At 37.9% G+C, this 14927-nt stretch overlaps 1 protein-coding gene across 1 annotated transcript in view; it reads right to left on the bottom strand.

The window, feature by feature from the left end:
- dnai1.2 (dynein, axonemal, intermediate chain 1, paralog 2) overlaps window positions 1-14927 on the bottom strand; it is a 147865-nt gene that overhangs the window by 23773 nt on the left and 109165 nt on the right. The window contains exons 16-18 of the mRNA XM_073064242.1: window positions 11612-11691; window positions 10390-10538; window positions 3849-3948 (exon numbers count right to left, since the gene is read on the bottom strand). Of these exons, the coding sequence (XP_072920343.1) occupies window positions 3849-3948; window positions 10390-10538; window positions 11612-11691 (329 nt within the window). The remainder of the gene's footprint in view (window positions 1-3848; window positions 3949-10389; window positions 10539-11611; window positions 11692-14927) is intronic.

The following is a 14927-nucleotide window of genomic DNA, read 5'->3' as shown; positions in this document are numbered from 1 at the left end:
GACTAGTAGGCAGTCTAAAGGCCATTTAGGTTCCTGTCACTGGGGCACCAAATGCAAGGCACCTTGATACTATGAAAACACTTAGTTTCAAGTTGGAAATAAAGCAAGATCTAATAGATGTATACAAAATCATCAGGGGCAGAGATGAAGTGAATGTATGCAGGCTTTTCCCTCTCAGGCTGGGTGAGACTAGAACTAGAGGTTTGATATGCCAAAACACTATACAACATGTTACATTTTCTTTCAAAGTTTTGTAAATTTCCTTAACATTCTCAGCCAGTCCTTAGAAAATGCCAAACACAGAGTTGACATTTCTTAGGAATATTTAGGGTGAAACGGGATGAACATGAAAAAAGAAAAATACAATAACACATGAAACCTGTAACAACCAAGTTCAATATAAAATCTGTCATAACACAGATTTCCCAAGGAAAGATTCTGTACAGTTATATCATGCCTCAATGTCAAATTAACCATTAGTCACTTCCATCTGTTTGATTTTGCATTTGTGTGTGTGTGTTATGGAAGAACTCCACAATATCAATCCTCATCCATGGTTTCTTCTTTCAAGCTACCATATAACTCTGATGATTTGCTATGTCATTATTAGAACCATTGGTGGTGAGGTGGTGAGGATCACAAATGGTGTCCTTTCTGCCATCTCACCAGAGTGCCAGTTCCCATGCTCATCTCCATTTGCAAGTTCTTGGTTCCTATATTCCCTTCTAAATTATTGGGGCCCAAGTTGTGCAACGAGGTTGAAATCTGTTCAATTTAGTTAAAAATAATTGTTTTTAAAATAGTTAAAATAATTTATTAAATGTGAGTATCATTTCATGTTGAGAAAAGTGATATTACTTGAAAAACATGTAAATGTGCTTAGTTGAAAATTCTGAGAATCTGTGTGCAAGGTATTCTTGTATAGTATTGAGCACTGAATCTGCCATCAAATTGGAATGGTTTACATTTAATTCTCAGCACGCAGTTGATTGCTCATGCCTGCCAGAATGCCTGGGGAGGGGCAGTACAAGTTGTACTCCTTCTCCATAAAGTGACCGATGCATGAACGTTACAGTGTTTATGTTTAATTTGTCTCACTTTTTCAGGGATATTAAAGTTGATTCACTTCATTGTGAGATTTGTTGTTTTGGGGCAGCAGTACATTGCAGTAAAAATTAATCAAAGCTATAAATTACAACAATCTGAAAGACCTGGCACAGTAAGTTTATGTATTGGACTGTACTTCTGAAAAATATTCATGAATTATGTGAATGATGATAAACCTGATTCTGATATGGGTCTTTATTATGGACAGAGTGGGAAGGGATTAGGGAGAGTGGAATCAAGTTTGGGAAAAGGAGAAAGGAGGGGGAATGAACGGAAAGCACCAGGGAGACATTCTGTCTATCATCATCATCATGTACCATACTCTGCCAGAGCCTCGGCAACCACTTTCTTCCACTGCGATCTGTTGACAGTCAAACCTCTTGCATCTCTGGTGGTGAGGCTGGTCCACTTCTTGATGTTGTCGATCCAGGTTGTCCTCTGTCTGCCTCGGGAGCGGCTTCCTTTTACTCTGCCTTCAAGCACAGTGCGTTCCAGTGTGTCATCAGTTCTTGAGATGTGTCCAAAATAACGAAGTTTCCTTTGGATAACGGTTTCCAGAAGTATTGGTTTCGTGCCAACCTTTTCTAGGATTAAATTGTTGGATCTCCTTTCAATGTACGATACCCTGAGGATCCATCTGTATGTCCACATCTCAAATGCTGTCAACTTCTTTTCATCAGCTGCTTTTAGGGTCCATGTTTCACAGCCATATAGGGTTACTGGCCAGACAAGACTCTTGAGGAGGCATATCTTGGTGTAGTGCTCACAGATCTATCTTTCTAGATGTTCCAGAGTTTGGTAGTGCTTGTGTGTGCCATTGCTAGCCTTTGCCTTATTTTCCTGCTGGATTCGTTTTGTATCATTTAGTTCTGCACCAAGGTATATAAAGAAGGACACTTTTTCGATCTTGTCGTCTCTGATGTAGATGACAGCTTGAACTGCAGTTTTGCTTATCACCGTAACTTTGGTCTTTTTGTCATTTATCAGCAACCTAAACTCAGCAGAGACTTTTGCAACATCATTGAGTAGTGCGTGTAGGTCTTCTGTTGTGGCTAGCAGGACTATGTCATCTGCGTATCTCAAGTTACTGATGGTTCTTCCTCCTATTTTAATGCCAGTGTTGTCTGGAATTGCCAGTCTCATGATCATATCAGTGTAGATGCATGGAACAGCCTTTGTTTCAGCCCCATTCAGGCCCACTCTTTCAACTCTTACTGGTACTCTGATGACTGCATTGGTGCTGCTTCAAGCAGCCATACAGAAATTGTAAATTTCATCACATTTTCTGCTAAATTTCTATCTTACTCCCACCTTCATATGGTTTATCTCTGAGTTTTTCCTTCTCTTACCGGATTCTCCATCAACATTTCAGAAAATAGACTTGTCACAAATATTCATTACAAACCCACAGACTCCCACAGATATTTTGATTACATTTCTCTCCAACCTGCTTCCTGTAAGGATTCCATTAAAATATCTGAAGGGCTCCATATATGAAATGTTTCTACTTCCTCACATACTCCCTGACCTATTGAAAGTTTCCAGTATTTACTGTTTGTATTTCAGCAGCAAGCAACTGAAAACCAAAAAACACAAGGATTCCTAATCAACTATCTATGGTTTTGCAAATTCCTGTACTGATGTACTTTGTGGGATGTCCTGTCACGGAGAAGTAAAACATTTTATTAATAAATATAAAACAGACTCACATAGTGGACAAGTTCTTCTGCCAGTTGCCACCTGTCTCTTTCCATTGCACCAATGCCCTGTTCATGTCACAATTCTCTCACCCATGCACCTGAACCCCCCACCCCTCCACCACCACCACATACCATATTAAACACTATTCCCCAACCTTCCCTCTCCCATCTTGTGTCAACAATCTCAAAGGATCAATCTATTCCAGCTGCTACCATCCGGGAAACGATACTGCAGCATAAAAACCAGGACCAACAGGCTCTGGGACAGCTTCTTCCACCAGGCCATTAACTCACGCTGATTTGAGTGTACTCTTTATTATGTTGACTGTTCTATTTATTATAAATTATTATAAATTACTGTGATTTCACATTGCACATTTAGATGGAGACGTAACATAAAGATTTTTACTCCTCATGTATGTGAAGGATGTAAGAAATAAAGTCAATTCAATTCAATATAAAAGGAATCAAGTGATATGGAAATAGTTTTGGAAAACACAACTGAAGCAGAAGACTAGTCATGATCTTGGTGTATGGCAGAACAGGTTACGAAGATCAGATGGCCACATCCTTTTAATAATTCACATGTACATACGGATCATTGATGGTATGGAATTAATTCAGATGAGTCACAGAAAAATCAAAATTTGTGTCATTAAATTAATAAGTCTAAGAGTGATAACAATTTGTAAGAGAGAGATTGTATGAAATTGGCTTAATAACCCAAAATACATTATGCAGCGCACACAGGTCTAGAAGGTATTTTCTGCAGATTAATCAAATTAATTGCAAGGGGGGATAAAAAGGATGATTAGACTACAAGCAGTGCTTAAAAATGGCCTTGTCTCTGATCAGAATTGCCTTCCTCGTGGATTGTAGGATTCAGGAGAATGCGATTTAACAATTAAAGAATTTATAGACTTGGTCAAGATTTTCTATTACCCTTAATATTGATTATTTTATATAGCATGTTTAATTAGTTAAATGTAATAATTTGCAAAATTGACAGTTTTGGAAATAATTTACAGAATAAAATAATACCTTTCCAGATGTTGTTACTGCTGCAAACACAGTTGAAGAGTATGGTGACCAAGCAACATCTCCAACTGGTGAATTTAGATCATAGGTGAACAGTGGATTCCTGGAAGAGAACATACAATATTTAAACTAGAAATTATTTACTTCTTGGATAAACTCAATTCTTGTACTAGATTAATTCTAATGCTGACCTTAAATGGAATCATACCTATCAGTGTACATTAATAAACTGATGTCTTACATAAACACAGACTTTCCAAATGGCATTTATGTTTTCTGTTTTGTTTAAGTTGAGTGTTACATTGCCACGGGTAAAATGTAGTCCAATTTAAACAGTTTCCCAATTAATTTGCTGGTGATTAAATAGAAAACATTTATGGTTTGTCAAATGAAAAGAAGTGCATATAGATACAACAGCATTGAAAACAAAACTTGTCAAAGATTGGATAAGCTCCACAAGAGTTCCTAGCATCCATACTGAAGATAAAAAAACAAGTATAATCAAATTCTGGCTGCTGAAAGAATTATTGGTGTTATGTCATTTCTACTGCTTACAAACAGTGGCAGAATTGCCCCAGATCACTGGCACAGTAATAGCATTATGCTAACGATGACACTACCAACCCTTTGGTATCACATCCTTTCTGTAGTGTGATGACCAATACTCCAGGTGTGGCTTAACCAATGCCTTAGACGTTGAAATATGTTGTCCTGAATTGTATACTTAATACGTTTGCCTTTGAAGACAAGCAGGCTAAATTTTTGTCATGACTCTATTCATCTGAATCCCCATTTTAAGGGAGCTATGTACTTGCACCTCAAGGATCTTCTTTAAGATTCTTTCTGTTTACTCTATGTCTCCTGCCAGTATTAGATGACCCAAAATATATTACCTTACACTTATCTGTGTCATAGTCCTAATCATTAATTTCCTATCTTGCTCCTAATTTTGATTATGCCATGGTCCCGATCGTTAATTTCCCAAATTGCCTCTAATTCTCTTTAATGATGGCACACCTGGTTTCCATCAAAGATTCAGTATAAGAACCCCTACGTCACAACCACTAGTCGCCAGTTCATTGGTCTTTTTCCCCTGTGAGTAAACTATGTTTCCCAACCACTTAGAACCATTTGTTCTAAGTTTAGTTCCAGTTTCAAGGTTTACCTATGAGACTCCGTTTCTCTGAGTCAAGGCTCCGTGTCAAGTCTTTGAGTCAAAACTCTGTGTCAAGTTTCCATATTTTACGTAGTTCAGTCTAGTTTTTGTACTGTGTCATGTAACACCATGGTCCTGAAAAACGTTGTCTCATTTTTACTATGTACTGTACCAGCAGTTATGGTCGAAATGACAATAAAGTGACTTGACTTGACTTATCCACTGAATGGAAGGGCTGTGTTCTTAGCAATCCCTATACGTATGAATTGTCCATGTAATGTGCTGTAAGGTTTCACTGCTAATGTAGTGTTTCTCTGCAGTAGCAATGTTTGGACTATGACTAGAGATAACAGGGCTTTGGAATGTGGGGCTATCCAATGACAGGGATGTCGTTCTTTCTTGTGGGTCTGGGAGCAGGGATTTTGCGGTCTTTTCCTGAGGAGAGATGAGGAGAGAAAACATGAATGGAGAGAGTTGGTAGACCACCAGACAGAGTGGACTTGGAGTGAGGGTCCAAGGGTTGGCTACGCTCAGAGGTTGACGGGGAACCAGTGGACTGAACCGTGAGCTTCAATGTTGTGCATTAGACTGTTTCATGAGAATGGGCCCTTTTCTTTTTTGTTTCTTTACTAACCATGTAGTCAAATTAAGAATGATAAAGCTCAATTGTTTAATCACATTGTGTACTCTTTGTTATTTTGTAGTACTGATTTGTAACAGGGGACACATCGCACAGCATCGACCCGAACAAGATCTCTTAAGTTTGGTCTGGCTGAGGGCTTTTTTCTCCTAGATTGAGCTACTAGCCGAACCGAGAGTTATATCCATAATGCAAACCTTTTTTCTCCATTAAATCTCATATTATAAGTGGAAGTTCTTTCCTACAGAATGTTTTTTTTTCTCAACAGTAAGCCCACCTCCCTAGCTTCACGGTCTCTAGACAAGGGAATTGTGATTGTACTGTGGGCAGAAAAAGGTTTTTGTTTTAAGTAATTAGAAATGTTATATTGTTTGATAAAGTATCACTACAATTACCAATAGAAGAGATTACCTTGTCAGTTTCCAAAGCAAATCTCTTAAGTGATCTTTCATTGTGAACCGACAGCCTGTGATTGTTTCCTTGGTAAACAAATTCATTTAATTATATATGGTTATATTCATACATCTGTCCCACATAAATTCTGGAAGTGAATTTTTACTCCATCTCTCAAATTTTTGGGTAATGATTTGTGAATAGTGTAAAGGTTAAAGTCTGTTACCTAAACTGTTGTAGTGTAGGTATGCACCATTTAACAAAAATCAATGATCTTAGCACCAGTTAGTGTGGTACCCCATTGATTTACACACTTCTAATGAAAAAAAAATCCTCCAATACTATCTTTGCCTCCTATCACCAAAGCAATTTTAGATTCAGTTTGCCACAACACCTTGGATCCCATGTATTGTAACATACTGGATCAACCTACCATGTAGAACTTTGTCAAAGCCTCTCTAAAGTCCATGTTTATCATGACTTCTGCCTTGCATTAATCAAGTATCTGTGTAACTTTCCTGGAAAAAAATACTCAGATTTGTGAGGCAGCATTTCCCATATATAAAATCACAATGGTTCCCTCCAGTCATTTCCAAACTACCGACTTCAGGGTCACTAGCCTGTAGGTCCTTGGCTTATCTCTATCATCCTTCTTGAATTGCATTGAGATCCTGAACAGAAATATAGAAACATAGAAAATAGGTGCAGGAGTAGGCCATTCAGCCCTTCAATATAGAACCCTATTTCAACTTCAAATTCAAATGCAAAGCATCTGCAGACTATTAAATAGAACAATAGACTTCAAATAAACTTTTGACGTGGTGAGGCATTTTATTTGACTGATGGTCTTCTCTCACAATGTTTAGTTAATCATATCTGTAATAAATTGTGTCATCTACCTTACAGCATTTCACTGAAATATTGTCAGTGGGAAGATGAGAAACTAACAATTATTTTTGGGAACAATATATATTTAATAGCTGGAACAGCAGAACAAATGGAATAATAGGAAAGGTCTATAAGACCACAAAGAGATGAAAATAAATATGATAAAAGATAAAGCAAAGATAACATTTTCCAGTAATAAGGACATATCAATAAAAATTGGCATGAGAACTAGAAAAAACTTTAAATGCCCTGCAGCGATTATTATTGATGATCCTGCATCAGGAAAAGTAAAAACATGAATGACTATCATTAACTGTATGATTGGCAAAGTCGAAAATAAAATCTAAATCAGTAGCAATAACAGAAGGGAATTGAATGTCTATCACTGTCACTCTCACACCTCTCTGCAGTTGTGTAGTTGGACACTCAGTAGAGATTGAAAGACAGAGTCAAAATCTTTAAGATATGGTGCTTCAATTCAACATGTATCCTTCAACTGTTCACAGAACAAATTGATTAGTAGAAGAGCAAACCAGGTCAATAGTCAACAAATATGAAATCCCAATCAGAAGTTTTTAAAAATGTTACGGTTTTCACACACAGTCATTACCAGTATGTCCTTCTGGTTTCTTCAACATAAAAGCTAAGACTTTAAACAAGCTTGGTCACTAATATTCAACATTACCTAGGATTAAAACTGACATTAAAAAGCTGGGAAAAAAAGATTAGAATGAGTGGAGAAAGTGGCATCAAATGTGTCCCAAGGATCTAACCAGCCTTTCGATTTAGTTGACTTTGACTTTTTCTTCGTATTAGAACAGCAAAATAGTGACATACAATCACAAATATAGCCTGTTGACTTAGTGATAATTGGATTGATTCCACTTTGTTGATAAGAAATACAGTAGAAACAAAAATGTTTAAAGCAAGGGTTCCCAACATTTTCTATGCCATGGACTCCTACTGAGGGGTCTGTGAACCCCAGGCCCCAACCTTGGGTTTAAAGCATCCTTAGCCATGTTTTCTAGAATTTTTTTTCTTATAACAGAAAGCACTCACAGTAGTATATTTGACATAACATCTCTACTAGATTATGTTTCATTACCTTTGCGATGTACTTACATTCTCAATGACATATTCTCATTTTTGTGAAGGGGTATAACACATTAATATTGCTGTATTTTAGATTATTTTAGCAGGGGCTTCTCTCTTTGGAGCAAACAAGGATAAGAGGTGACTTGAAGTGATTGGAGGAAAGCATAGAGAGTATGTCACAGTTAAGTATTTACACAAAGGTTGGTAGGTACATGGAATGTACTGGCAGGGGTCATAGTAGAGACAAGTACATTGAGATTATTTAAGAGACTCTTACATGGATAAAAGAAAAATGGAGATTTATGTGCCGGGGCAGGGAGTGGAAAGTTAGATTGATCTTACAGTACGTTAAAAGGTTGATACAACATTTTGTACCGTAGGGTATGTACTATGCTGTACTGTTCTATGTTCTATTTCAGCTAAGTAGCATCTCAGCAGATGAGAGTGAAGAACATATTTGAGACTAATTCTTTCTCTCATGGACATGAATGTTCCCTCCCTCTCCTTGAGCACACACTTGTAAACAATGATGACTTCACCCCACTTTGGGGTTCTTCCTGCAATTACTGAATCCTGTGGAGGATTTGCAGACAGAAGGCAATTGATGGGGTAATTGAATGGGTAGTTTGGTAGTATGTTCCTTCTTGTGCATGATATCTATCTTACTCTGTAGATTCATAGAGCGCTACATCACAGAAATGCATCCTTTAGTCCAATTGGTCTATGCTGACCGATATTGCCATCTAAGCTCATCCCATTTTTCCACATTTGGCTCATACCCTTCCAAACCTTTCCCATCTATATACCTGGCCAAGTACATTTTACATTTCAGTGGTGGCCGAAAAAGCTCAGCAACTTCAATCAGACTTTGTGAACATTCTTCAAGCATAAGCTGTGTTCTCTAAATCTCTTCTCTAATGAAACTCAAAATAGAGCAAAATAGAGCAAAAGGAGCTGAAAAAGCCTTGATATGGGGGGGGGGGGGGAGAGTTGAAAGAGGATAGTGACATTGTCTATCATGCAATAGATTTATATGATCTTGTAGCACCAGGTTTGGTGGTATTTTTCTATGCTTGGCAGAATGTTCATAACACTAGATTGGGGTTCAAGGAAAGATCACTGCCACTAAGAAAACCATGAACCTGGTGTGAAAATGAAAGCCAAGTGATTATATGTTTTAAAATGGAGATATAATTGGAAGTTTTCTTGTCATCAGTTTTAGAAGCAGCCCCAATTTCCTACTCTCTCCTCTGACAACCCCCTCCTTTTCTGCTTCCTTCTACCCATTCTACCTCTACCCACATCTTTATCCTCACTTCCACACAAGATGTCATGGCAAGAGTCCTTTAACAGTAGATACCTGCTTTGCAGAGAGCCAGACAAAAAATTAGATTATAGCTGCAAGCACAGCAAATAGTTATTAATTATAAATACCAAGTTGATTTTAGTGGTTTAAATAGGAGAAAACCATAACATATTCTAAAAGTAAGGATATTCTAATTCAGTTCTTTTTTGGATATGTCCTATTTGGCGTTATTTAATTTAATTTAGAGAATCAGCACGATACTATACACTTCAGAACTAATGAGCCCGTGTCACCCAATTACACCCATGTGACTAATTAGCCCGCAAGTGTCTGGGATGTGGGAGGAAACCTGAGACATCATGGGGAGAATGTACTGTGCGGCCCAAAAAATGTAATACCCTTTCGTGCATGAAAACTGGGTGAAATGCAGTTTTTAACAAGAGCACAATGAAGTATCTCTTAATTTCTCCAATTAAATTGTTGCGACTAGTACCACCATAAAGATTTCTAGTCAAACAACAGTTACAATATAAGATCTGTTAACATGTCTTTATTGTGATGTTATAAGGGAACTGCAAAAGCACGAGTTTACACTTTCAAACTTCTTTGCAGAATGTAAGACTATAAGTCTTGCAAATTTGTCAATTGTCTCATTACCTCCTGAACATTTCCAGTATTATCCACCTGAAAACTATTAATTCAACAAAAATAACTATACTGAAACTGTGGAACACAGATTACCTGTTTTACTTATTACTCTAGTATTATCATTTGCATTAAAGCAGAATAAATATTATATATTATAAATATCATATATATTATTATAAATATTATATATTATATTATATATGAATTTTATATATATATATATATGAAACTTATGATGATAGGCAGCAAAATAAAATATAAATCCAACATACAAGTGGATTTATTTTTGCTTTCAAAACTCATTTTGGATTCACTAATGCAAAACTTGTTAAATCCAGTGTGTGATATTACATTGATCTACCTGTTCTACAGGATATATGTGGAACAATTCAAGACATCCTTCTCAGCTTTCACTTACTTTATATTGTGATCCCAAATCTTCACAGTCCAATCTGAACTGCAGGAAATGAAGACATCTGGATGAAAGGTATTCCAGTGTAATGCATCCACTGCCATATGATGAGCATCATATGTTGCCAGAAATTCACTTGAATATGCCTTAGAGCACTAAAAATTAAAACAATACCAAGCTTACCTTCTGCAGAAAACCCAAAACAACATTGTCATCTTGTTCTATTCACACTATTTAAGATAGTAAAGCGGAAAAATAATTACAAATTAATTTCAAGGATAGCTTGATAGGATGTTTGTTCTGTGCATGCTAGTCACAAAAAAGTTCATTCTCTTCAGTAATTGTAGTGTATTATGCTTTTATGCAATTCACAATGTTATACTTACAGATGCTCACATGATTAATCAAAACTAATCTATTGCAGGCTTTATCGTCCCATTGTTTGTGCCTGACTCTGTATAAGGTGGAAAAACATTAAAATTATATTCCCCAATTGACTGGGTTGGAGGTCTGTTTGTGTGTGTGAGAGGGGGAGTGGGTGAATGGGAGAGTGGGAAAGGGACTTGCTTTGTTGTTGTTGCTGCTGCTTTGTGTTGTTCTGCTGAACATAGTTGGCATGCTATGTTGGCATTGGAATCTGAATTGGTATCTGATTCTGACAATTGCCTGCACATTTTCAATTTGTACTCTGGTCCCCAAGACCAAATCAGTTAGTACATGCAGTATGAAGTGAGCAGTAATCTCATTATCAATTCTTTCTTGCCTTTTGTTAGATTAAATAGGAATCTGCAATTACTAAAAAAAAAGTGTTGAAAATCAGAAATAAGAACAAAATGTTGGAAACACTGACAAAAGGTTATTGACCTGATATATTAATCCTGCTTCTCTTTCTACAGATGCTGTTTCACCTGCTGAATATTTTCATTATTTTCTATCTTTATTCCAAATTCAGTTTTCAGTCTTCTAAATAACTTGCCAATCATTTTCCAGCTGTTTACTCATTTTAGCTATGAATCTCACTTGTGGACCTTTTCATAGTTATGCATATACATCACATCATTTTCAATACAGCCACACCATTCAGTTAACATTCACTCAATCATGCAGTCCTTTTGTTTTGGTCTTTATTAACCTTTTAAAATACCACATCTGATTCACAAGTTACACATTGTTATGTACTGAATTCCAATATGCAGCTTGCCATTTTGATGGTCTTTGCTGATTTTACCTTGTGTATTTTTCCTTCTTCTGTGCCAACCAGAAACACAATTGTTTTCTGTCTATGGAAGTCAAAGGATGTTCCACAACCTAGTTTGAATACACAAAATATGAAGAATTATTGTTTACAACTTCTAAGATTATTTCCATACTGATTCTTATACTGTAAAAAATATTTTCATTGACTTACATAAAGACAGTTTACATGGATAGTTCCCCAGCAGATTCATATGACCTTAAGATTCAATTTTATATTGCATTATATTTGTGCTGCGAAGTTCTGAAAATGAAGACCTGTTAACTGCAATGAGATCAAGAATGCATTAAGGCCTTCCTGGATGGCATGGCCAATAATATTCCAAGTTGCAAGGTAGACAATGAGGAGGCAAGAAACTGGCCTAGGCATGGTGGGATGTAAGAGCTGTTTCCATATCGTATGACTGTGACTTTAAAACGTTAGGAATATAAATTTCGATCACTTCTTAATGAAATACTGCTGAAGCAAGAATGGTTGCTGATCTTCAAGATATAAGATGTTAGCAGAACGGAGAGAGTTGGACAAGGCGATGAGAGTCACATCATTTATGTAGATGTAGTTTTTGAAAGACGACCATGTGTTCTTCCACCCTTCCACAACATGGAGAAGGTAGGCATTCTCCACATTTCAATTTAGAGTTCAGACTTCTTACAAGATTTTGTAATTGATACAGAAATGTTTGCTGTTTTTTGAAAGGATGCCTTTAACTGGAGATGTTGTCCTGTTTCAATGCTTTTTCACATTTTCTTGAAAGTGTATGTGCCTGGAAATACAATCACATAATAAGATGTACAAACAAGCTGGATGAACTCAGCAGGTCGGGCAGCATCGTTGAAACGAGCAGTCAACGTTTCGGGCCAAGATCCTTCGTCAGGACTGAAGAAGGAGGGGGCAGGGGCCCCATAAAGAAGGTGGGGGGAGGGTGGAAAACCAATCAGAGGAAAGATCAAGGGGTGGGGGAGGGGTAGCAGGGAGGTGATAGGCAGAAGAGGTGAAGAAGGAATGTAAGGGGAAAGCACTATGGGTAGTTGAAGAAGGCAGAATCACGAGAGGGGTGATGGGCAGCTAGAAGAGGAGACAGAGTAAAAGTGGGATTGGGGAAGGAAAAGGGAGGGAATTTCTGGAAGTTGGAGAATTTGATGTTCATACCAAGGGGCTGGAGACTACCCAGACAGTATATGAGGTGTTGCTCCTCCAACCTGAGTTTGGTCTCATCATGGCAGTAGAGGAGGCCATGTATGGACATATCCTCATATACCATCTAGGTAGTCTCCAGCCCCTTGGTATGAACATTGAATTTTCCAACTTCCGGTAATTCCCTCCCTCTCCCTTCCCCAATCCCACTTTCACTCTGTCTCCTCTTCTAGCTGCCTATCACTTCTCTTATGATTCTGCCTTCTTCAACTACCCATAGTGATTTCCCCTTACATTCCTTCTTCACCTCTTCTGCCTATCACCTCCCTGTTTCCCCTTCCCCCACCTGTTGATCTTTCCTCTGATTGGTTTTCCACCCTCCCCCCACCTTCTTTATGGGGCCCCTGCCCCCTCCTTCTTCAGTCCTGAAGAAGGGTCTCGGCCCAAAACGTTGACTGCTTGTTTCAATGGATGCTGCCCGACCTGCTGAGTTCATTCAGCTTGTTTGAACGTCTTGATTTGACCACAGCATCTGCAGTATACTTTGTGTTTACCAATCATATAATACTTTTGCTCCCATTGTTCTATGATTGAAAAATGATATTTTCTTAGAGTGAGCCATGGTAACAACTGTTTCCTGATTATGTAGTGTAACCTTGGAAATTCAACCAAGCATTTAGGTGAGATTCACTCTTGTATGACAGATGCAATTTCATTTGAGTTTCACAGAAGATGATGCTAATCCCCATTCAGCATTGCTTTAGAACACTGCAGAAGAAATCAGTCCAAGTTATTTTGTCACTCTTATGAATATCTTCAAAGCGCTCTGCAGGATTAGGATTTCACACTGCAGGGTAATTTCTCACAACTTTTATCCTTTGGCCTCTACTAACCATGAGAACAAGCATGGCATTTTGTCATAAGTATGCCAAATAAAGTAACCTATATAACACTTTCCCTATTTTCTCAGTGTAGGGCCCTTTGACAGAATCCGTTTGAAGGTTGGATTGGATTTCACAAGAAGCTAATTTTCTATTACTCTCAAAATATGAAGTTAGCCATTTCAGAACAGGGATAGAAGAAATTTCTTCACACAGGGGAGATAAACCCTTGGATATTACTATGCAAAGCAACCATTGAGGCTCAGGCAAAGATTACATTCAAGATATCTATTGATATATCAATCTTTAGATATTAAGGGAATCAAAGCATTATGAGACTTGTGCAGAAATGTGGTACTGAGATGAAAGAGTAGCCAAAGTCTTATTAAATGACAGACTAGGCATGATCACAAAGTGGCTTATTTCTTCTCCAATTGTTATGCTCCAATCTAAATTTGCCAACAACATTACATTGAGTGGCCTTATCTCAAACAATAACAAGGTGGCCTACAGGGAAGAAGCCATCACCCTGACACAGTGGTGTCAAGAAAACAACCTCTCCCTCAATGTCGCAAAAACAAAGGAGCTGATTGTGGATTATAGGAGGAATGGAGACGGGCTAACCCCTATTGACATCAATGGATCTGGCGTTGAGAGGGTAAACAGCTTCAAGTTCCTCAACATCCACATCACCGAGGACCTCACATGGTCTGTACACACAAGCTGTGTGGTGAAAAAGGCACAACAGCACCTCTTTCACCTCAGATGGTTGAGGAAGTTTGGTATGGGCACCCAAATCCGAAGAAATTTCTACATGGGCACAATTGAGAAAATCCTGACTGGCTGCATCACTGCCTGGTATGGGAACTGTAGCTCCCTTAATCGCAGGACTCTGCAGAGAGTGGTGCGGACAGTCCAGCACATCTGTAGTTGTGAACTTCACATGATTCAGGGCAGGTGTGCAAAAAGGGCCCGCAGGAACATTGGGGACCCAAGCCATCCCAACCACAATCTATTCCAGCTGCGACCATCCAGGAAGCAGTACCGCAGCATAAAAGCCAGGACCAACAGGCTCCGGGACAGCTTCTTCCACCAGGCCATCAGACTGATGAACTCACACAGATTTGAGTGTATTTTATATTACATTGACTGTTCTGTTTATTATAAATTATTATAAATTACTATGATTGCACATTTCACATTTAGATGGAGACATAACGTAAAGATTTTTACTCCTCATGTATGTGAAGGATGTAAGAAATAAAGTCAAGTCA

Source organism: Hemitrygon akajei, chromosome 13 (genome assembly GCF_048418815.1).
Source record: "Hemitrygon akajei chromosome 13, sHemAka1.3, whole genome shotgun sequence".
NCBI classification, from domain to species: domain Eukaryota; kingdom Metazoa; phylum Chordata; class Chondrichthyes; order Myliobatiformes; family Dasyatidae; genus Hemitrygon; species Hemitrygon akajei.
This window is presented reverse-complemented; position numbering and strand designations above follow the sequence as displayed.